The following is a 25,605-nucleotide window of genomic DNA, read 5'->3' on the forward strand; positions in this document are numbered from 1 at the left end:
TTCTTGTCTCCATATGTAAAAAGCATAGCACTTTTAGAACATTCACATTATACCAAAATTTGTTAAAAATTTGTTTAAGCCATCCATTTCAGATCAGTCTGGCAATGCTACATTGGGAAGTGTCTGGTGGTTTTTACCCTACTTTTTGGTAATTTTCTATTTACTTTTTGCTGTTGCGTTATCAATATATTTTCCTCGGAGTTTCTGTTTTTACACATACCTCCAAAAACCATGGAATTTGTATAATCAGCCCCCATTGTATAAACATAACAGAGAAAAAACAATGTATCAACGCGCAAACGCCTCTTATCGCTCGTATTTATACATGTCTAGGTGAAATTGTGTGTGTTGGCGCTCTCGTGGCAACCACAACGGTTGGGGCTATTATATAGTATATTAGAATTGGAGCTTCTGACTCCAGTTCTCATTTTGCTTTCGTCTACTGACAACGTCGCGTAAATCGTGTTCCTATTGCGTCGTTATTTGTCGGTAACGTCGGTGCAGTTGATTTTCTTTTGTCCAGTCGGTTGTCAGACGCACATCACATTCGCTTTGCATCTTAATTTAAAATCTGTTTTTATGTAAAATTTATATATTGCTTGAATATACATTTGTATACACAATTGCTTAATCAAAAGTTCGGCTACGTAAATGCAAGTAAATACATAACATCCGCTAAGCAGTGATATTAGTTAATATGTGCTATGGGAAGTCACCGCCCACACAAATTATTTTCAATAGTACACCCACCATGCAAAGGCTAATCAATTTTATTGTGCAGTTTTAAAAAGTGCTTGCTACGATTTTGCTATTTTTCGTTGGGTGAAGTTACGAATTTTGCCGTGATTCAATTTGAAACTTTGGACGTGACGTTTGTGTAATATAATATTTGTATCTGAAGCGTGATTTTTAAATAATACTGAATAATTTTGATGTGCATGGGTTTAAAAGTAAAGTTGTTTCGCTTTATTTACTTGTAAATTAACACTAAAAAATCGGTTGTGACAACATTGCCTTCACATTGAAACGGATTTGCTGTTTGCGAGCGTACCGAGGACGTATGTGCGACAGCGGAAGTGTAGGCTCTTTCAAGTGGGCATACGTGTGTCCGTGCGCCTAAGCGTCTCGAGTGTTTGTTCCACACACATTTTGTTTGGTGGCCACACACTTGCAACCGACCCACCACCATAACCACCAATATTAAACAAACGACCTACAATACTGGCGTGGGAGTGCAATAAGCGCCAATCTCGATTCCTCATAAATATTTGCATTTAAATCAAATTGAATTTTACTGCACGCATTGGAAAAAAAGCTAAAACATGGATTTGAAGTTCGTCAATGTCATTATATTGGGCTTCGGCTTTATGTTCGTATTCACGGCCTTCCAAACTATGGGTAACATTGAGGTAAGCATGTGTTGCAGTTGCTTCAAATAGGTTTTCATGCACAGATGTGCGCCTGTATAGTTGTACTACATACAAAGATATGTATGTAACCATATCCTTGACTTTAATTGCGCGCATCCTTGGCATACACGAAGGACGATGAATGTTGTCTGTTATTGGCTATTGGTGCATATGCGTTGCATGATGTGTGGGTGTTGTTACTGTCGAAGAAAAAATATTGTAAAATCAACAAAAAATGTAAAACACTTGTTTAAACATATATTTATTTATCTATGTAGGTATTGTACCTGTAAATGTAGTCTACTGAAGTTGGTATGTCATAACACGAAGGTCAAGGGGTCGATCTACAAATTACTTACCTATGTATCTGCCTTATTTTTATATAATGCCAAAACCGTCTTAACGTTTTCCGCCTCGTAAAGTCCATTAGTCATTAGTGGGCAGCATAAAATTATGCTACATACAGTTAGTACAAAAAATATACAACCGTATTGAAACAGACGTTATTATGCACGCACGAGCAAACATTTGCGCCCACATGTATCTATGTACATACATATATAATGTGTCTATATATAACCTTTTTATTTACAAGTACACATTTTCTATTCCTGTTTATAAATGTAGTTACTCATGGCAAAAGGAGCGCCATGAATCCGTATTTTTATAATAGGTTATTTGCTTGCGTAAATCGAAATAAGTTTGTGTGTGTGTGCATTTGAGTAGGTGGTTAGCAAGCAATGCCAGCCTTGTCTGCTTAAGATTGAATAGCAACGGTATCGCCCACTTTTTGTCTGCTACAACAAATACTTAGAAGTACAAGTGTACCATTATTTATTTATGTTTTCCTTCTTGATTCTGTGACCGAGTGAAAGTTGCACATATGTATGTACATACATATTATGTATGTATGTATGTCTTTAATGATTGTTAGTGAGTATATGTATATAAACATAGTAGTAATTTTAATACAGTAATTGAATTCTATGACCTTTTAATTTAATATTCTTGATTGAGTGGTTGTAGACAACAAATAAATTTCATACAAAATTAGCAAATAAAAACTTGAAAGTACATTGAAATATGAATGGGTTGCTTTATGGGTAATATCCATATGTCAAATTTGAATATTTTTTTAATTTACATACATAGATAAATTAAATTGTTTGAAATGTATTATTATTATTATCTTACATTAAGAAAATTATTTTTAAAATTTAATCTTGATTGTTTGTGAATCCCTTGATATACTATTTTGGATGGATTAATTCGTTCCGTACCGCTTGAGGTGTACACCTAGTGTGACAGCCTAAAAAATATTTCTTTCGAGCTCTGAGCGATTTCAAACTAAACAAGGGTCCTCCACTGCGTAGTCTACTCATCGGATGAACCAACAAATTTTTACTAGAAGCTATTGCCCTTGCAATGACCTATGGTCGAAAAAAATTTGCAAGCTGAATATAACCCAAAAGTTTAGTCGTTTTTGCTGGCAGGCAGTTAAATAAAATAAGTTAAAATAAAAGTCTCGAAGAACTATTGCAGTATGACATGGTGCATTATAGTAATGAAAGAACCAAGAGTTGTTCGCCCGTTTGATGTTTTAGACGATAACGTCACCTCACCTGTACATATTCATTTCATAATTGATGAAGATGTCACACATTCTACACCTACATTTCCGTTATTTCCTAGTACACTCATTACTACCTTATCATCAATATTGATTTTTCCTTCACCTAAGACAATGTTGACCTAAATAGTAACTAATTATGCTATCGAAAGAATTTGGTGCTTTATTATTACAGTTATAATAAATTTTTTTAAGCTTCCCAGTCACGCGAGGTGTGCTGTTACTGAAAAAAAGTTTGTAGAACTACTTTTACCATTAGTTTATGGGGTAATAGAAAAATTGAATTAAAAATGGTTAAAATTCTCACATATAAACATAAGATAGTTATGCCCCTAACAATGTACATTAAGTTTACCACGAAGTTTGTAACACCCAGAGGGTAATCCTATACAAATCGGAGACCTTATAAAAATATATATAAATGATCAGCATGGCGATACGTCTATCTGTCTATGCATATACACGAAGTAGTTCCTCAGTTTTGGAGATATCGAACTGAAATCTTGTACACATCCTTTACTTCCCAATAAGCTCGTTATTTGTCGGTACGGCCGATATACTTATAAGCATATACAAACAGCGATCGGTATAAAGTGCTTGTTTAGAAATTTGGATGGATTATTGCCAAAGGCAAGGGTGGAATCTTCGAAATTGTTCAGATCGGATTAATATAGCATATATGTATGAGTAGCTGTCATACAAACTGCCCGATTGAAATCAAGTTCTTGTAAAGAAACTTTTTGACTTGTGAAGGGTATTATGTTGAAACAGAAGTTAACGTTTTTTTCTTTTTTATGTTGAATATAGTGTATAAAGTGTTGCTTCGTTGGTCTAGTATGCTAACGGTAATTGAATTTTTCATTCAAGTGGTCCATATACTAAGTTCATGTGTGCTTATATTGGCGCAAAACTAAAAGTATTTAATTGCACTTGCTTTTGTTGTTGTAGTATCAATAAATTTTTTGATTCCACCTTTGCGTTTTCTATTGCTATGTTTGAATGAGAACGCTATTGAGTAATAACTGCAAATGCTTTTTAGTTTAAAATGTGGGGTAGGGAACTTTAATAAAAAATACCCAAAATATGTTTGCAATCGTGTGCTTTGCTTATCAAATACATATGTACATACATACACACGTATATCATCTGTTATTATAATTATCGCCGCTTCACGCTGCTGTGCAAGGATATTAGCTCATTTCGATATGCCATAAATATATTATTTACAATCAATTAATAACCGTTATATTTCCCCTGATATTGCCTTATCAGAGCAAAGCATTAAATGAACGTCATGAGTATGTACATATTTATATGTATGCATGTATGTATGTACATGCGTACGAACATAAACAGTATATTTTATCAATTCATTTATATTATAAGCTTTTAAATTATGATTTAAATTATTAAGCATTTTTATTTAATTAAGTGGCTTTTATGAATTTAACATATTTTTTTACTATACACATTATAATAATCGGCTTTATTGGCGGTTTTGGGATTTTATAGTAAAAATTCTAATCATACTAAACATAAACAACCTTTTCTTTATATGTACTTATATATAGACTTGTATCTACGAATGAGTACTATTTCATACCGTATATCCTTTCAAGAATATATTTTAACTTAAACATGTTTATTACAATTTATATTAACTTCGATACAATTGCAAAAATACTGAAGTCATTCGAATGTATTTGCATTTGTGTATTTGTATGTATGTACATAAATAATGTTACCAATGAACGCAATCAAGGTCAATAAGCAATCCGGTATTTTTAAGATACAAGTGCAAGCTTAATCATTCATAGTTTTGCCTTTTAAACATTAATAATATTGACATGGAGAGGTGTTTGTAAATGCTGAACTTTTCCAAGGCTGTTTATTAACTTGAATGATTTTCGTTCAAAGTAAACAGAACTTCTCAAAAGTTTCAAAACTTGACGGGTTTCTATTATTTCATGAATTAATATAAAGTTTCTGTGTTTTTTCTTTAAAAAAGTAGGGAATCTCAAAACTATAATTTATGACAAAAAATCAAATAAGAATATTTTTAAAAAGTATATAGTACAAAATAAAAAAAATTAAATTAACGAAGAACTTCAAATAGAAGTTCGACGGATTTTAAAATAAGTATTGACTATATGAGTCGATAACCTACTTTAATGAACAACCTGTTATTAAATTATGAACTAAAATGGTTATATACATATATACAAATGTAATAATACATATGTATATTTGTTTGTTAGTCTTTGTTTTAACCCACAATTATTGTATGGCTGTAGGATCGAGTAAAATTACTGAAGTAAGTAAAAAATCCGGTTTCGATATAAAACATGATAAGAAAATTTATTAAATATTAAAACAAATATGTAAATACAAGTGCATATGCATGTAAAATGGTTAAATGGCGGCTTAGAAACTTTCAAACTATGATAAAACAGCCGCTGAAAACAAAGCGCTCAAACCCGCTCCCAGTCGCCGCCAATTAAGGCTGGTCGAAGTCTTAAACTTAGTAGATTATATAATTTTTAAACAAAAAACACTTTTCTTTTTAATTCAATTGTGCCATTTTCTGCATTATCTGGGCTGTGGGGCGTGTGCTTGCCTAAGATCGTGGCATTTGCTGTGTCGATCGTTGGCGAGTGAATGTAAAAATGAACGGCTTCAAGCGCCCATTCAACCAACTGGCTTAGCAAGTCAATGAACGAAACCAAATTCCATGTACCCGAGTGCATACTCACACACACACACATACACATTTATCTGCTTGGCTATGCTGTAATTATAATGATTTAAAACAACCTTCAGGCTTGCAACTAGCCATGCATACATACCCACACATATATTCTCGATATTATTACAGCTTGGCTTTGCTTTGAAATCACATTTTTGGCTTTTGATTTTGCTGCAATAACTGCACTTTGTACCGCATGCACAGAGGAATTTTCCGCAATTAATATGCATAAATATTTTTCCTTTAGTAGCCTTTAGCTGCAGCTTCGTTGGCTTAAAAGCTTTCAAGCTGCCATTTGCTCAGAAACATACAAACACATGCATTGCATGTGCATTTGTATGTATTTTTGACTGTGCTAAGCCAAGCGTAGTGCAATTACAAGCAGAAATTACGGTCAATTTTTATCGCCAACCGGATTCTTTAGTCTAAAGCTACATACATACATAGTATACATATTGCCACATAGAGTTCACCTTGTGTGAAATAAAATAAAAACGTACTCAATTTTTTTTCATGTTTCGCTAGGTTAAACCTCTAAAAATAACATACTCAAATTATAATTCAATACCTCGAAGAGCTTTTGGGTTATAGTCTTCCAAAGTGTTACCCTACTTTAAAAAAAAAAAAAGCACAGAAACTTCAAATTTAATGCAAAATGCATTATTTTTCGAAAGAAGAAAATTGTCTCTTTCAAATGTTGGCCCCGGTTACGTCTCAGATGGTCCATCCTTTGAGTCCAATGTTCGATGAATCGTTCAAGCATTTCGACTTGCCCACAAGAAAAAGTATAACGATGTAATATCCCACGATCTTGGTGGCTAATCGACCGGCCCAAAACGTGAAATTATCTGCTCACCGAAGTTTCTCCCAATAAATAAATCCATTGATTGATGCGATGTGTGGGAAGAGGCTCCGTCTTGTTGAACCCAAATGCCGCTGAGATCACGAGCTTCAATTTCAGGCATCAAATAGTTGGTTATCATGGCGCGATAACTGTCGCCATTGACGTTTACGTCCTCACCGTTATCATGTTTGAAGAAATATTGACCGATGATTCCACCGGCCCACGAACCACACCAAACCGTTGTTTTTTCTGGATGAAATGGCAGCTCTTGAATCTCTTCAGATTGCTCTTCGTCCCAAACGTGGCAATTTGGCTTGTTTACATACCAATTTAACAGAAATGGGCCTCATCGCTTAACAAAACTTGGCTCGAAAACGTCGGATCTTCTTGGAACTTATTAGAAGTTGTAGGTAATGCACCGGACCGGCGATCATGATAGGATCGACCTCTTAACCTAACATAACCTAATCTAGACTGTCACATTAAATATTCCCCCTAAATCAGTTAGTTTTTGACTTCCTTCATTAGTCGACTAAAAACACGTAAACGACTTTAATTTAATTCTCCTTTCCGCACACTTTCCTTTGTAAGTTTATAAACTTAAGTGCAAAGCTTTTGAAATGTCAACAAACATAATTTTCAATGGCAAACAAGTCATAAAAGATTCGCAAATTCTTCGTTTACTGTTTTGCCGAAAATTGCTTCATAAATAAATATATGTATTCGTATTTACATAGATTCCTGTATGTAACATACATATGTACACGTGCTCAGCAAAAGTTTCACGGTCACCAAAAAAGAGAAAGCAATAACATATGTCTAACGTTGGACTCTCACATGTGCACACTGTAAATATTTATCAGTTAGTCAAATATATACAGCCATTTGTAGATATGTATAAGTGACTGCTTAAAATTCAGTTTTAATTTTTGCAGCACGTTGGAATTTGCGTGGCTGGTTTCACAGATTTTTTCGTATTTTTTTTTATTTTTATTAACCTGTGCACATAACTACTTTTACTACACCCTTACATACATACATAAGCTTGAATGTTTTTGTTTTTTTTTTGTAATTTTGCTGTCGAACTGGTTTTTGTTTCGTCAAAGTGGGTGTGTAGCTCTATTTGCCTCAAACCATTCACATTTATGAATGAGCTTGTGTATACGAGTGTATCTAAATATGTAACCGAATGTGTTGAACATTAGGTCGGTTCCATTTGTAGAGCGAAATTAATTTCAATATATAAAGAGGTTAATATTATTTATTAAAGAGGTCATATCCATTTGTGAATTTGAAATAAATGATTTTTCGAACGTAGTTGTAAGAATTTTCCAAAACTAAAACTTTTAACGCGTGTTTCTCGAAACGGCTGGATCAATCACCTTTGCTGTTTTTTGGATTTGAAATAATTTTGAGCAGAAAATCTACCTCAGCGCCAGATACCAAAGGTCTTCCTGGAGATCAGCAAAAGGATCAATAGAATCCAAAGTTTTTCAGAATTAGCCGCCGTTTATTAAAGTACTTTAAATTCTACAAACGTACAATTTTTGTATTGATCTACTAAATAAAATGCCTTTTCAAAAAAAAAAAAAAACGAGAATAAAAATAATAAAAATACGCGTTTTTCTGACTTATAAAGGGGTTATCGTCTCTTAGAGACTTTTTTTTCAATAACGGTTTAGAATGGGAACTCATATTGCAATATTTTAGTTAGCCTTCGATATTTGATAGTTCTATTCTAAAATTTGAATAATTTAAATATTTAATTTCCCGAAGTCTTACTTCACTGTCATATCTTGGACACAGTATTTGTATTTTCAGCTTCAATTTTTCGAAGAGTAATTATAAATTAAAGTTTTCCCAGAATATTTTTCGCTTGCTAGCCATACGTAATATTTTATTCTCTACATTTTTGGAAACAATATAGTACAAGCAATTTTTGCTTTTGGGAAAAAAATTTGAAATAGCTTGATAGTTCATACTTTCTAAAAAATTATCGATAATTTTTACTGTTCTTAATTCAGTCTGTGCATCTGTTAAGTTTGAAGTCAACTGCCCAAACAGTTCCTGAGAAGAAATAATATAAAACTACGTTTTGAGGAGTACATGCTATTAAGTATATATTTGTTTTCTTTTTTTATTTTTAAACGGTTATTATAAAATCTTCATATTTTATAATGTTTAGAATCATTCTAAATTGAAACTTTCGGGATTTATCCACAATGTTTGATTCCTTAAAATTTTTTACTACTAAATATTATTAAAAATATATATTTTCTCCTCAATAAATTAATAAAAACTTCCTTTAATAATATTTGCGAAAATTGTTAATTTTTTTTCGTTTTTAAGAAAAAACAGCCTACCCTAATGTGCTTTTGTGCATTTGCTCACATAAGCATAAACGTAAACTCAAACTCGCCACAACAAGTAGCAGCAGCAGCAGCAGAGACGAGCCCACCAAAAATATTTGTTTTCTGCATTTGGAAATAATAAGCAAATCAAAGATCAGTCAGCCACTCAGCCGTAATACTGCCATTCACTTTTCATGCACAGTGTTTTGCTTGGATTGCGATTGTTATTTATACATTGATATACTAGTATAAATCTCCTTGTGAGGTCCATAAGCATTACTATTTACATATATAGACAAGTAAATAAATTTTGAATTACTCAAGTTCAACTTAGAATTCTTAATTTTTTGTTGCAGATTGTATTTGCAATGGCTATCCTATTTAGTTAAATTATTCGCATTGTTCTTATACTTTCGTTTGAACAGCGGAATTTATTTAACCGAATCTGTTTTCGTTTTTAGGCTCTGGGCAGACTGTGATCCTTTGGCACTAAAGTATGCCAAAGTCCAAATTTAGACTTAGTCTATTTTTCGTTTATATTTATTAGTCTACAAAAGCCAAATTGCAATGAAAACTCGATTATTTTGACCGGACAGATTGGAAATACTATCAAATAATAAATTTTTTATCTAAATAATGATTTATCTGCTTAAACTTCATGTTGTGCTAAGTGAATTTTATAAAAGATATCCATATGAAGGGGTTACATGGGTTTCCTCGGGTAAAACGATCTTTTTTTCAACAATTTTTTTCTTATATAAAAAATGAAATATTTTATTAGAATTTTTAATTGTTGCAAACATACACTATTAACAAAGACATTCTGAAATTTGTGGAAAAAATATTTTAAGCTCGGCCATTGCGACGTCTTTTCCGATGAGCCTTCAGAAAAAAGATGCGCCCGCGTTGGCAAGATAACTCCTTACAGGATCGCCTAAAGTGAAGAAATACGTGTATTAGTTAAAACCTTAACTTAGAACTTAAACGAAGGGAAAAAACTGAAAATGGATTCTTGGCAGAAACATTCTTCGACCAACTTTTTAAGAATTGTATCTCAAGGACGTTTGTCAAATTTTATGAAGATTGGTTGATTAGTTCTCGAGAAATCCTGCCAACCGACTTCAAAAGCACAGCTTCGAGAAAAAGGCGTTTAAAGACGACGCACTTAGCCTAGTTAGCATCGAACGCACAAGTCAACAAGAGTAACGAAAATCAGTAAACTCAGAATGTCGAAGCCTATAGGTGAAGGTATTTTTATGTTTGAACTTATTCTATGAAATTACTACTTATTACGGTACTCTACCTATATTTTCCTATCTTTATGGAAAAATATTGGGTTTAGTTGATGGCTTATGATGTTTTAACTCCTTATATTAAAGTTTATATTCGGTTTTCCGTCCGTTCGACAGTGGTACAATCTTACTATTATAATATGGTAGCAATAATTATATCTTTGGCTTTTTAAGTTAATTAATTTTTTCGCTGTCTTATGTTATACTTTGCTTTCATACTTGATTCGTTGTCTACTTTAGTCTTTTCGAGCGCAAGCGTGCAATATTTGGAACAAAAATATTGGCTTGCGGTAAAATGAACAACGCAATAATGTCGATATAAATGAAATAGAAATGAGCAACTAACTATATACATACATACGTTTGTATGTACATATATGTATGTAATATTGGTTGATAGACGAAAAAACAAATGGGTGCAAATGCACTTGTATATATACCATAACAATCGTGGTTTCAATTGCAAGTCAGGAAATCGAGTTGCTTTGGCTCAACAATCCGATGAGTAATAACGAATTTGCATAATCATTTTTGGAATTCGGTTTTGCTGCTTCAACCGAATTATTCATTAATATTTGTGTGGTTTGCCATAACCATAACTAACCAATAACCAAAGTGCGCAAGTCAACTCATCATTTTTCACAAACATTGTGTTTATATTTTTTTGTTTGTATTTCATTTAACATGAATATTATTGTATGTCGGATGTTTCACACTTCATTGTTTTCATATTTTTGCTTTTCAATTGAAGTGTCGAATAGTCTTTGCAACAATTTTATGCTTCGCCATTTTGTAAGCAATTTGACACCATTCTTGTCAAATTGTTGCTGTTTTATTGGTTGTGAAGCGCTTTTTATCGTTTTAAACAGAATTTTTATCTACATATTGATAGGTGTTTTATTTGCAAGGGTTGATATCACGAAAATAAGAATAAATACCTCAAAAATGCCAGGTCTGAAAAATTGCACTTCAATAAACGACAAAAAAGTATTAAATCACAGAGAGTACAATGAAAAAATTATGTTTTACTCTCTGTTCTCTCTCTCTTTTATTATAACATATAATTTGTAAGTAAAGAAGGTCTAGGACGAATATAAATATGGTTTTGTTCTCTTTACATAACACCGACTATTTCGGGAACTGATTCTTAGATCATTCTAAAGGCTTGCGTTAAGATTATAGCTTTAGAACTTCTTACTTTCACGAATAACTAAATAATTTGGCGCGATGAATATCAGATATGCATTTTTTTTTAAATAGTGTGTGTTTGACAGTTGTTTGCTTATAACGCGAAAAGTTTGTATACCGATTTTTTCCAGAAAAAAACTACCCAACGAAAACAAAAAATATTTCGTCCAAGTCTTTAAGAATTGTATATCAAATATCTGTGTAAAATTTCATGAAGATCGTTTGAGGAATTCTCGACAAATTTTACCAACCGACTTCAAAAACACAGTTTCGAAAAAAAGACCTCGAGCCTCGAGCGCACAAGTTCTCAAGGCCGAAACTATTACTCGGATTATCCTGAAAATTTGGGACAATACTCTAGAGGTATTGTGGAATTAAATAAAACAATAAATAAACTTTTTAAAACCAGTAAACACATGTAACCGCTTTAGGTCGTGAAGTTTTCGAAAACTTGCCTCATGCGAGTCGTTCATCCACCTCTAATAATGACGATAAAATCATATATATACAAGAAGAAGAGCTAAAAAACGACGTTTGACATCAGAGAGATAGCAGAGGATCTTAACATCACGACTTAACACATTTTGGTTAATGTTTTGGGTATGAAAGATGTTAATGCTGGTCTCGTTCTTAAAGACCTAACGATGAGGTTTACGAATAAAATGTCGAAAATGTACAGTAATCTAGCTAAGGGCGTTCCAAAACCGAAACTCACTGAAGGCACTGAAAGCTATTCTAAGTCTTATAAGAAGTCTATTGAAAGTTGGGTTAAGCGTTGGTATAATTTCGTTCTCTCAAGATCCTATTTTGAAGACGATAATAACAATTTTTATTAAAATACGTGAAAATGTTTTCGTTTATTTCTGAGAATCCTTTAGTACTCCATTAGTATCCCACAGACCTGTTCTTAACCTAGAGTTTACTGAATTTGGTAAACAAAAATTGTAGAGCACTTTAAGCTTCAAAAGCAACCAGTTTGTGGAGAAGTTTTTATGAGGATAATCAACAATAAATTCAATTTTAAAAAATTTTGAGCTTGTAGCTTTTTCCAAAGAAAGCTTTGAACTTTTGAACCTAACCAAAAAATTTAATTAAACTGAAAAAAGTTGTGTTGAACTCCAGAGATCAATTCCGTTATGAAATTAGCAGTTTAATTATGAAGCCTAGACAATTACATTAATGGAATTTTTTAACGGTTACGTAGCCCTAGTAAATATACACACATATAGTATAAATGCATATAAAGCAATTAAGCGACTCCCGCTGATTATCCATCACTATACGTAAGTGAAAGTGGTCTCTATTCGTTTCAGCCAGTTACGTAACACGAGTCTTGGTAATTTATTACACTATACTTAATGAAGTGTTAAGTATTACAGTTAGATTCTTCAAAAAAAAAAAAAAAAAAAGAGCTAATTTCCAGATCAATAAATTGTTATCTTTACAATCCATACTCGCTGAATATTTCACTCTTGAGAATTTTACGAAATATTTGTTTGTGTTTTTAATGTAATTTATCTGTAATTATAGCTAAATATTGTTGTTTGTTTTTATTGTTTTTTTTTTTGCAATAAATGAGGCCATTGAGTGTTGGAATGTGCATTGAAGTGGCACTTATCAGTTATTGGCCTTTATTGATATGCTTTATGTGTTGAGGTCTCCCGCCTTTCCATTGATTTTTCTTACGATTTATGCGCCTACGTCAATTGCTTTGAAAAAACACTTTTTCACGTTTATTTATTAGCAAAGTAAACTAGACTGACTTGTCGATTCGCAGTATAAAATTGCACCTACTTACAGATATACATACATATGTATAAGTATATATGAATATATTTGCTGGCATTTGGTGATTATGTGCATACTCGTATATACATATGTATGTGTCTACATCTGTGGAATTGCACATTTGTTATCAATGTTAATTTGAAGTATGTACATACATATGTATATATTAAAGGCAAAATTGAGGCCTATTTTCAGATTACGTTAACCTTATCAAGCTAAAAAGGTTAACTTTGTCATAAATCAAGTTGGGAAAATATTGCATTATTAGCTGGAGTGCGTTGGTAAAACATTTATATTTAAAAGTTGCAATTATTTTTATAGCGGGATCTAAACATAATCGTCTCGGGACCACAATATGTTTTATCCAAGAAGAGGTACTCGTTTCAATAGCCTTTTTTTTGACAGATCACGCGTGAGTCGAGTCAAGATGTCATGTTAATTTTGGTCAATATTGCTTGGCATTTCATCATGGAAAGACTTACGTCTGAACAACGTTTACAAATCGTTTAACTTCTTGTTCTGTAAAGAATGTGTTTCGCGGACTACGCTTAGCTTATGGTTAACATAATCGGCAGATCGGATGATGGACTTCAGACCCAGCGTTCATTATTGGATAATATTCGACCGAATAGACCAGATCCAGCTCACAGTTGAGAAAATATAGCGGCCGTAGCTGAGAGTGTGCACAAAGACCGCGGAGAGGCGATTCGGCGCCGTTCGCAGCAACTTAGATTGAAAGCGTACAAAATACAGCTTGTGCAAGAACTAAATCGCTTTGCTCTATGAGATCTTGAAAAGTTCCAAGATGATGCGACGTTTTCGAGCCAAATTTTGTTCAGCTCATTTATGATTCAATGGGTTTGTAAACTAGCAATATTGCCACAGAAAAAACAACGGTTTGGTCTGGCTTGCGGGTCGCTGGAATCATTGGTCCATATTTCATCAAAAATGATGCCGGTGAGAATTTAACCGCCAATGGCGACCGTTATCGCTCCACAATAACCAACTATTTGATGCCTGAAATTGAAGCTCGTGATCTCGGCGACATATAGTTTCATCAGACGGCGCCACTTTCCATACATCGCATCAGTCAATGGATTTACTGAGAGAACACATCTGTGAGCAGGTAATTTCACATTTTGGTCCAGTCAATTGGTCACCAAAATCGTGTGATATCACACCGTTAAACGTTTTCCTGTAACATGTAAAGTCAAAAGTCTATGCGAACAATCTCGCTACGATTCATGTCTTAGAGCAAAACATCACGCGTGTCTTTCGCCAGTTACCAGTCGAAATGCTGGAATGAATTCTCGAAAATCGGTCTCAAGGGATAGACCATCTGAGACATAGCCACGGTCAACATTTAAAAGAGATAATCTTCAAAAAATAAATGTCAAAGAATGTTCTTTCGAACAATAATAAATATTCCCCACTAAATTTAAAGTATCTGCGTTTTTTCTTAAAAAAAAAAGTAGGGAACCTCGAAATGGATCACTCTTTATAACCAAAAATATCTTTAATGACTTCATTCATATTAAAAATTCTTAATTTCTGAAATCTCTTGATTCAACTTCTTTTTGCGTCGTTTTAAATTTGGCATTCGGCTGCCTATTACGTTTGCAAAATTTGTTCTTAAACTGGTTAGTTTTGCGTCACTTGCGGATTTCGTAAGCCAAAGGTGAAAAGAGGATGATTAATACAAGAATTTTAAATTTCAAAAAATACACACCGGAACACATTGCAAAAAGTATTGTATTGGCAGGTTTTACATTTTATATTTGATTGCACAGTTAATCGTGTTTAATTGATTAGGAATTATGTTAGCACAAGGCTAATAGCCGGTTCTGCTTTAAAATTATAAACTGATGAATTGCAGTTCATAGAAAAAAATATTGATTACTACATATCTTCAAACTACATATTTCAGGTTTGACGAAAATCAAACTGTGCGAATAACTGTGGTAAGAGAATAGAAGATAATGTTTAGAAAAATGCAAAAAAAAACATAAAAATCTCTCAAAATTACTTCTGAAATTTAATGCAAGCGTTGACTTCCACCTTTTTTTTTGCAACCGTGACCAACTATTTGAAGAAATTTCTCAATTACATATTTTATGACATGCCCGTTCTATAATTTGCTAAGCACATTCAGTTTTTAACGTCATAACTCCAAGTATAATCGAATATAGTATACTCGCACTATATTGAAGGAATATAATTATGTGCACGCGCTGCATCCTCTTACCTCTTAATTGCAAAGTTTTATGACATCTCTGGTTTATGAGTAGTTTTTCTGATGGCTTTCAGTTGTATTATCTTCATTTCCCGTTCTGTTGCCAATCTCAGTCGCATCGGTGACAGTCACCACTTGTTAGCATTTATAGCAATCCCATTGGCTCTTCTGGCGTGTGTAATGGATGCGTCATTAATTTAATTTTTGCGTTACATTCTCAATTTGATATCGTATTTCTCTACATTGCGCGCCGTATAGCTACAATAACAAGATGAGTATACATACTATGCGAGCAAAGGCTAAGCGAAAGTATATACAGTGTGGTGCAAAAGTGATGGTCCACATGCAACCCTTTTCATTTAATATTATAATCTGCTAAGGGTTAATGAAAAAACATTTTATAATTTTATATAATGGATTCTAAAATCCATAATTGTTTCAAACTATTTTTTTGTAATATCGAAGATTATGTCCACATCTTTGTTGTTTGATTTTGAAAATTTTTTGAAACTTTAGTATGACTTAGTAGATTCTAGGTGCTTCCATTATCACCTGTCTGATGCAACAGAAATCCCTTCTTCTTTGAATCTGTTTATAAACATATGATTGGCTATAATAACACAATTTTTTCACATATAACCCATCTACACAGTTTTTAGTCCTTAACAAATGAGGCTGACAAATTTATTTATGTAACCCCTATATGGGGTTTCTAGGGTAAAAACAGCCTTTTTTCAAAAACTTTTTTCTCAAATAAAAAATGAAAAATTTTTTTAGAATTTTATTTGCTAAACCACTAACAAAAAAATTCTGAATATTTTGGAAAAATATTGTAAACTTGATCATTGCGGCGTCATTTCCGGTGACCTCTCGGAAAAAATATGCGCAGGATAACTCCTTACATGATCATCTAAAGTATTTTTTTAGTTAAAACTTAAATGTAGAACTTGGGCGAAGCAAAAAAAAACTGAAAATTGGATTTTTGACAACATTTTTGCAAAAAAATGAAAATTTCGCGAATTTTGTTTTTAATAGTTGTAATCGAAAAAAAAATCCTTCGTCCAAATCTTTAAGAATAGTATCTCAACGACCTGTGCAAAACTTCATGAAGATCAGTTGAGTAGTTCTTGAGAAATCTTGCCAACCGACTTCAAAAACAAAGTTTCGTGGAAAACACGTTTGAAGACGGCGCACTTAACCTAGCTAGCCTCAAGCACAGAAGTCTTCAAGGCTGTATCTCCGAAGCTGTTACTCGGATCATCTTGAAAATTTAGGACAATATTCTAGAGGTGTTGTAGAATTTAATAAGACAATAAAAAAAAATCGATTTTTTGAATACAGTACACACTTGTAACCTCTTAATCGCAATCCAATATCGCAAAATAGTTTACATAAGGTGTTTACGGTTTATATTTATACTGACGCAGTTAGAGAGAAATACGGAAACGACAGTTTTTCTATCTGTGCAAATCATATTATGAAGACTTTAATACAAACCCTGAATTCATTGCTCACTTTAAGGAAATTCTACCTACCAAATACTTTAAATTATATAATTATAACTAAATTTGCGTTTGACAAACAAGATCATAAACAAGGAAACTCAGTTTCGGGTATCTCATAATTTCCTTCACTTTATCAATGTTGTCGATCAGTTTTCAAAATTTATATATACAATCTCAGCTACAATATTAATGCACAACTTAACAAGTGGACGAAGTATTCATGTTTCAAATTGCTTAATTTTCGCACCACACTGTACTTGGGCATCTCCGCTCAGAATTTCTCATATTCACTTGGCTTTAGTTACTTTCTTATATAAATTTAGGTAACGCCAAATAAATTTATACTGGTGGCTGGGTATATATGTATGTACATATATTTGCAGATCCACATTTGTCATGCTTAATACAGCTTAATTAATGTTAATTTAATAATCTCTTTTGCATGAATGAATTGATGGCGTTATTTTTATATACATATAAGGTATATACAAGGTGCATTCCAAAGTAAACAGGACTTAAAAAAAAAAACAAAACAAATGATTTTTTCGGCAAACTCAATTTATTTTATTCAAAAGGAAGGAGACTCCTGCTTCAATAGAGCTTTTTGCTCGGTCCAAAAGCATGTCGAACGAGTGTTTTATTTCCGGTGAACACGGATTGGCACATATAGATGGCGCCATCAGGGGGCGCTAGATTCAGAAAGTCCTATTTACTTTGGAATGCTCCTTGTAGTACATAAGTATCCAAATATCCTAATTTTTTTCTTTTTTTACTGCCATAACTACTGAAGCTGAGGGCTGTAACTCAAATCTTATTTGTATGCTCTGAACGACGTTGACGTTGACGTGACGAGATGAGTAGATTTAGCCATGTGCGTCTGTCTGTCTATATACGCGAACTAGTCTCTTAATTTCGGGATATCGATCTGAAATTTTGCACACGTACTTTTCTCCATACAATCTGATCGATTCAAATCAAATCCTTGAGGCACATTTTTTTTCAAGATATCGAAATTTGGCTTCTTCAAATCTAAGTAAAAAATAGTGAGACTTTGTTCATAATTTTAAAATTCTTGATTTATTCTTCAAAATCTATCTCGCCCTCCTCAATGTAAGAACAGCCTTTAATGCGCAACCTCAGCCACAATATTAAACACTCAAATACTAGTATCCCTTGTTGAGAGTTTGGCCGTTCGGAAGGAATTCTGAGCGCAACACATCTCGATAATCGAAGAAAACTGCTTACATAACCTTGATTTTTTGATCTGCTTTCAGGGGGATTTTTCGGCTTCGGGTCAACTTTGCCACGGTATTCGTCAGTTTCCGAGTCGTAAGCATAGATCCAAGACTCATCGCCAGTAATAATACGTTTCATGACATCCTGGAACCAATCGTACTTTCACTGCTCTGAAGCTCAAATAATCTTTCCGATGCCAATAAGATCTCTCCCTGTTCATTGTCGATTCTCAAACATCAATTCTTTTATTTCATTGACGTGTTGATCATCAGTTGATGTTGAGGGGCGTCCTGAACATGGATCGTCGTCAACGCGTTCTCGACCCTTTTGGAATAATTTGTACGAGAACCAATCAAAAAAATTCTTGCGACTAACAATTACCATAGAAAACCTTTTCTAACATTCTGATTGTTTCGGCACCAGAGATCTAATTCCGCACACAAAAAGGAACTTCTTTTTCTTGAATAATTTCACTCACGTTAAAATGGCCGAATGCTCTTTATGTACTTCAGAAAGACAAGTGTATATTAAACACTACTAAACACAACATATGTAGCTGCCATACAACATTTGTTTCAAACAATCTGGCTAGGAAGAACTAACAAAACGTTTTCTGTTGGATGCAAATCGTTCTCCGGTTTTGCTTTCAGATTTACAAGTAGTTATAGTTGCTATAGGAAATACATCTGTGGAGGGTGATATATCATCCATGCAGCCAATGTTAACGATTTTTCTTGTTTTTTTTGTTGTCTTACTACCGAAATTAAAATTTCAATTATTCCAAAAATAAACAATGTTCGCCTATGACTAAGTAGTTTACAACAACCACAATAAAAAAGGCAAACATGCTGGGTATTAGTATTTATTATCACCAAATTTAATTCCGAAAAATGAAATTGACACTTGGACATTTTTTTCCAAAATTTCCAAAAATCGAGTTCAGCTTTTCTGCCTTGCTTGCATGATTACGCTTACTCAAGCACGTTTCCAATTGTAGCAAAAACAACCAAAAATCTTCTAAAATAAACGCAGTTCAATGCTCCAGCGAGATACTTGTTCTGCAACTCATTAAAGGCATCATCTCATTTATATGGCTTTTGCGCCTTTAAAATCCGAAATCGTTAATATTAAAAATCGTGTGATATTAAAAAGACACTTAGCTGCAAAAGGTGTTATAATAAATTCTACAAATTTACTGCTGTGCAAGCTTGGCATTTTTAAGCGCATTTAGTACTGACTTGCGACGAGAAGAGGTGAAGTACCCCCATGTTTGCCGGGTCCCAACAAAAGAATAACTTGAAACAATGAACAACGCCAGCTGAATGATTATTTGTTCAGTTTTTTTATGGGAAATATTTACAAATAAATAAATACATATGTATGTATGTATGTATGTACAAAGGCTGTACATTTCTGGCTTATAAATGCGTGTACAATATTAGTTGTTGTTTCTATTATTTTAATAATTTTTGGCTCGAGTAATTTTTATTCTTCATTGTGAATGTTCAAGCTCAAATTACTATTATTCTACTAACATCAGCCAATAATAAACACATACTAAAAACATTTACACAAAATACACAAACACATACATGCATATGTATGTATGTTTATTTATAGTTGCTATTGCTATTGTTTTTGCATATTCTAGTTTTCTTCCGTTCATTGACACGTCCGCAGCGTAGATAAATAAGTAGATATTGTTTTCTTATTATGGACCTACATGCCAGCGGTCAGTCACTTTTTATCATTGACGGCAACAACAACAACAACAAAATCAAAAGTAAAACATGCGCGTTGCTGATATTTATATGCTAATTGTGCCATTTAACTGACTTCCGACTGTTTCTGTTTAACATTTTATGGCGCAATTTCAGTTGATGCGCATTTATTTTCACACAAACATATATATTCATACAGCATGTACATACATATGTATGTATAACGTGCATGTAGGCGCTCGCCAATAAGTGCGCCGAAAATTATGCTTTAAAATAGTTCAAGTTGTATCCGCAATTGATCGATCGAGTTCAATGCTTAATATTGGCAAATTTTATTCTTTTTTTATTTTGTTGGAAGAAAAAACAGTTTGTATGTAGGACTTAATTTTGATCGTTCAGTTTGTACGGCAGCGGAGATCTCTCCCGGACTTGAGACCCCTTACACTTGGTGGCAGCGAGTTGGAAGTGTCTAAAAAGGTCAAATTTCTAGGCCTCCCATTAGACTCAACCTTACGGTGGAATAGGCTTGTGGATGTGTCCAGAGCCACCAAGGCACTCATGATATGCAGACGCTTATCCGGTAGATCCTTGGACTGCAAGCCGGGTATCATTAGATGGCTGTATACAATGATCGTAAGACCTATTGACATTTATGGTGCAGTTGTTTGGGCATCGAAGGCTTCGGTAGGCCCTCAACTATCGAAGTTGTAAAGACTCTCCTGCGTCTGCGTTCCATGAGCAATGCGCAGTTGCCCAACCGCAGCACTTGAAGTCATCCCGGTACTCATACTGTTGCATCTAGTGATCAAACAGGCAGCGAAGGATATCATACTGCTCATGGCAGCAGAGGGTTTTGGCAAAGCATAAGGAAGGTAATGTCGTCGCAACGAATTGAGGCCTTAGGGGAATACACACCACTAGTCCATCTTCCTAGAGACGGCGTAACGAAGAGGATAAACTTCACAAAGAAGTTTAAAGGCATTGCGGGCTCTCGGCAGTAAGGCAGAGTGGAGTGATTCCATGCTCGATCTACTTCTGAGGGGCAGCACTATCCAGTGGTGTACAGACGGCTCGAAATCACCGAAAGACATTGCGGTACTGCATACCAAACTATCCATACCAATGAGATGTTTATCGAGCATCAATCAGGCAGAAGTCTTTGCTATAAGTCGGTGTGTAGAAATCAGTTTGCATACGACACCTGATCTATGTGCCGGGGCATAAAGGGGTAGCCGGCAGTGAGCTGGCCGACGAACTAGCCTGATTCTGTGTCGGTTTCCAGGATGATTGGGCCAGAACCATGAATTGCGGTGGGCTACCACACCATAAAACGTTGCTGCGCACGAAAGAGAGAGTAGGGAAAGAATGGCAATGGCAGCAGGCAAAAGGAATGCGCCAAGACAAGTTACTATTGTGAGGCTACAACCTAGCAAGGTTTAGATATATGATCAACCTCCTCCGAGAAAAATTCCGTCTCCTTGTCGCACTCTATACTGGGCGTAAACAGCAGGTTTTTCGATATGGATAAGGAAGCTTCAGAACACCTGTGTCTAGATTGGCCAACAATTGTAGAAGCAGACTCAAGATTCCAGAATCCATCTACGTGGACAGGGATCACATCACCTCTACCGCCCCCCAAGCTCCTGGAATTATTCAGAGTGCTACACCTTTGTGACCATATGTGATATAGGAGAGGATACAATAGATCATATATCAATTATTTTCAATCTATCTTCTACGGCAGCTATACATATGCTACAAATATCCGATAACCGAAACCACACGACTTTTTGTCTATTATTATATATCTTTGCGATATTAAGACTAATACACCTTGGACATAAAGGTAAACTAGCAAAGCGGCTACAAAAGTTTTTCTATCGCCACAGGCAGGCGAAGGGTGATCCCCATCAGGATAGCCGTAGAATCTAACCTAAGCTCCATTTAATGTTAGATCCAAGAAACATCCCAAGATTCTCCCTGGTTTCACAAGTCAAATCGAGTTCTTCGATACTTGGTGAGGGATTGTCTCATGAATGGATAGTTTCTACAAAATCCATTTGAAAATTGTGGAAATGGTCCCGGAATTTGTCCGGTCAAAGATTGTTTCTAATTTCTATTTGGTTTCCTTTTAAGTTCTCATATATCCCACACCTTCATACATCTAACGAAAATCGTTATAATCCAATTGCCAAAAACCAATACTACCGAAAAAATGGCAGTGAATCACCGAATATAGCCATAAGGTGTGGATTAACAAGCTTGTTCATAGATTTTAATCTAAACTTATAAAGTTTTCTGAAATAAATTTTACTACAGTAACAACACCAGGCTTAGCCTTAATACATTATTCAACCTCAAAAAGTGAACCGAATTTTAATTTATTCTCATAATTTTTTTTTCAGAAAACTATTCTGGACAGTATTGCGAAGGAGGACAACAATTTTACCGGCGATGGCTATACCAGTTTGGCGATAATTTATACGACATTTTCGCTATGCAATTGGCTAGCGCCGTCCTTCATCTCATTCACAGGGCCGCGGGTAGCCATGTTGGTGGGCTCGCTCACCTATACGTAAGCACAAACCTTTGTATGACTCAAGTAACCGTTTACCATTAACCGTTATTTTCGCAGGCTTTTCATGCTCGTCTTTCTGTTTCCCTCCAATTGGCTGCTCTACCTGTCGAGTGGCATTTTGGGTGCCGGTGCCGCCATCACTTGGACCGGTCAGGGTAACTTCTTGGCACGTTGCAGTGATCTCTCGACGATATCACGCAATTCGGGCGTCTTCTGGGCGCTACTGCAGTGCAGCATGTTTTTCGGCAACATCTTCGTCTACTTCCAATTCCAAGATAAGGAACATATTGACGCGGCCACACGCAGCATGGTCATTGGTGTGCTGACGGCTTTAGCTGTACTAGGTATAGTATTCCTGGCGGCATTGCGTCCCATGGAGGACAACTCGGTGGGCACGTCTGAAATGCAGCGCCAGCAACAACAACATCGTACTGGTTGGGGTAGCGCAGTGTATGCGCTCAAGTCGGCTGGACAACTTTTCATCACCCGAGATATGCTATTACTTAGCGTAGCTTTTCTCTACACCGGTAAGTTTTCATTAAAGTCAAGCGTCCGAAGTTCATTTTAAGTAAAATTTCGGAATTATTTCTTACAGGCATGGAATTGTCATTCTTTAGCGGCGTTTATGGACCCTCCATTGGTTTCACGAAGAAGATACACAACACACCAAAAGAAATAGTCGGCTTGGCTGGCATTTGTATAGGCGCTGGTGAGGTATTCGGTGGTGGTCTCTTCGGCATACTCGGCAAGAAGACAACACGCTTTGGTCGCGATCCCATCGTTATTGCCGGCTATGTCATACATATGATTGCATTCTTTCTGATATTCCTCAATTTGCCCGACAATGCGCCCTTCAAGGATACCGAAGACATCTCGTATATGGATCCGCCACGTGCTTGGATTGCTTTGTTATGCGCTTTCATGTTGGGTCTTGGCGATGCCTGCATGAATACACAGATCTACTCGATGTTGGGTGGTGTGTATGTGAAAAATTCCGTGGGCGCCTTCGCGCTCTTCAAATTCACGCAGGTTTGCTTTACGAATATTATATCATTTTTATTTTATTATAAATAATATTTTCCACTAATTACTTTCAGTCAATTGCTGCGGCCATAAGCTTCTACTACTCCTCACACCTCGGCTTGCGCGCTCAATTGGGTATATTGGTTGTTTTCGGCACAATAGGCACAGCCTGCTTCTGCATCGTGGAATGGGCGGTGAAGCGACGACAACGAGAATCTCCGGAAGACTCCAGAACTGTCTCGCAAGACTCGCGTTCCGTTTCATATGATCAATAAAATAAGTTCTTCAACTCCTATAGCGCCCCGTAAAGCTCAACTGAATGTGGCATATGCGACCTGATCTGACAACAACAACAATTATGAAGCTTATGAACAGAAGCAGAAAAGTTAAATATATTCATATACATATACACACATATATTTATAAGTAAGTTGAAATCGATATTTGGTTTTACGTAATTAAGAACTTCGAAAGTAAGACATTGTTGGCATACCGTAATGTGCATGTATACAGTGTGTGCATATAGTATTTATATATATGTACATTTGTAGATATATGCAAATGTGCGTTGGCTTATGTAGGTAGTGTTTGGTCTTCCGGGACAATAATTAAAGTCAAGCTAAAATACAAAAGTAAAGATATTGTTATATATTGTAATTCACTAGTGTAAATTTTCGACGCATTTTTTATGCGTTTAATAATGATATTGCAATATTTTCCATTTGTTATAACGCCAAATTGCATATTGTTTGTTTTAGATATGAGTTTTTTTATATATACAATATTTTATATATATAAAAAACAACACAAGTTGACTATATGTATTAAAAAATCCTGTTTGAATTTAGATAAATGTAAGTGTATGTTTGTAATTGTTGTATATACATATTATTATAAATATATGTAATAAAGAATGTTAGACCGTAAATATTAAATGATGAAAAGACGTTTTCGTTCGATACAATCGTTTTACAAATACAAGTAATTGTTTTGATTAATTAGAAGTAAAGAATAATGTTTTAAAAAGTAGAGCACATTTTATTTCAGATTTTTTAAGCCATACGTGCAGGTTAATTAAAGTTTGAAATTTATTTTATTTTTATTTTTCAGTTTAGTTTGGACAATAAGGCTATTATGCAATTAAATATAAATATGTGCTTTCAAACCCCAGAAATAAATAAATTCTCAAAATTATTTTGTAAATACATAATGGTATTATATTTATCTATAACTGTGAATTTTACATTAAATAAAAAATATTCTACAGCAAGAGATGCCCAATTTCCTGGATCTGGAAAAATATTGCAGAAATAAAAGTTCTCGATTAAAAAAAATCTACCCTATATAACACTGTTGTTGTTGTAAGGGTTATCCCGTTAGGGTGGTAAAGTTCATATACGTTGTCATTGAGTACATCCAACGGTAGGCCCAGGAAACGTGCTGTTTCGACGGGGTCGGGCCACAGGAAGAGGGGTGTCACATGTGTAGGGTTAGTTGGGCATGAAAATGCAGTGATAAGTAGGAGTTTAACCTGCTACGTTATTCAGAACGAAGCTGCGCAAAGGTCACTGTCGATTCTCGCGGCAACTTGAGCTCGTCGTCTGCAAAGGATGGTCGATTGACTCCAAGTATCTCATTCACTGCGAGAGAGTCGGGCAGGTGTTTATGGCTTAACTGTGAATGACGGTCAGTATATATCTGCAGTTAATTCGTCGCCCACGTAGTTAAGGAAGGACCTCTTGACGTTCCTAGGAGGCACTTCCGCTTCAAACAGGCGACTGAAGGTATGATAGGGAAACTGCTCGCAGTCTACATGTTCGACCGTAGGCATCCTTCGATAGTACGGAGTGCAGTATTCCGACACATCTGAAGTTTTCTCGTCTTTGCTTCACTACATCCAGGCAACCATGTCGGGGCAGCGTTGTTTATGACCGGCTGGCCGATTGCCTTGTTTGTTGCCAACAACTTTTTTTTGTATTTTCCCGATAAGCTGATGGCTGTCGACTTGAGGATTATGTTGCGGCTCTGTACTTTGCCAGTTATCGCTTTTGTATAAGAATT

General features: G+C 34.8%; 1 protein-coding gene across 1 annotated transcript; it reads left to right on the top strand.

Annotated features, from left to right (window-relative positions):
- The first annotated feature begins 1,322 nt into the window (after nt 1-1,322).
- Nucleotides 1,323-24,627, top strand: LOC120781501 (UNC93-like protein MFSD11). Its single transcript, XM_040113727.1, has 5 exons — nt 1,323-1,409; nt 22,349-22,518; nt 22,579-23,048; nt 23,117-23,550; nt 23,619-24,627. Exons 1-5 carry the CDS (start codon nt 1,323-1,325, stop codon nt 23,817-23,819), a joined length of 1,362 nt encoding a protein of 453 aa, XP_039969661.1. The 3' UTR covers nt 23,820-24,627.
- The last annotated feature ends 978 nt before the right edge of the window (nt 24,628-25,605 follow it).

This window comes from Bactrocera tryoni, chromosome 1 (assembly GCF_016617805.1).
Source record: "Bactrocera tryoni isolate S06 chromosome 1, CSIRO_BtryS06_freeze2, whole genome shotgun sequence".
In the NCBI taxonomy this organism is placed as follows: Eukaryota; Metazoa; Arthropoda; class Insecta; order Diptera; family Tephritidae; genus Bactrocera; species Bactrocera tryoni.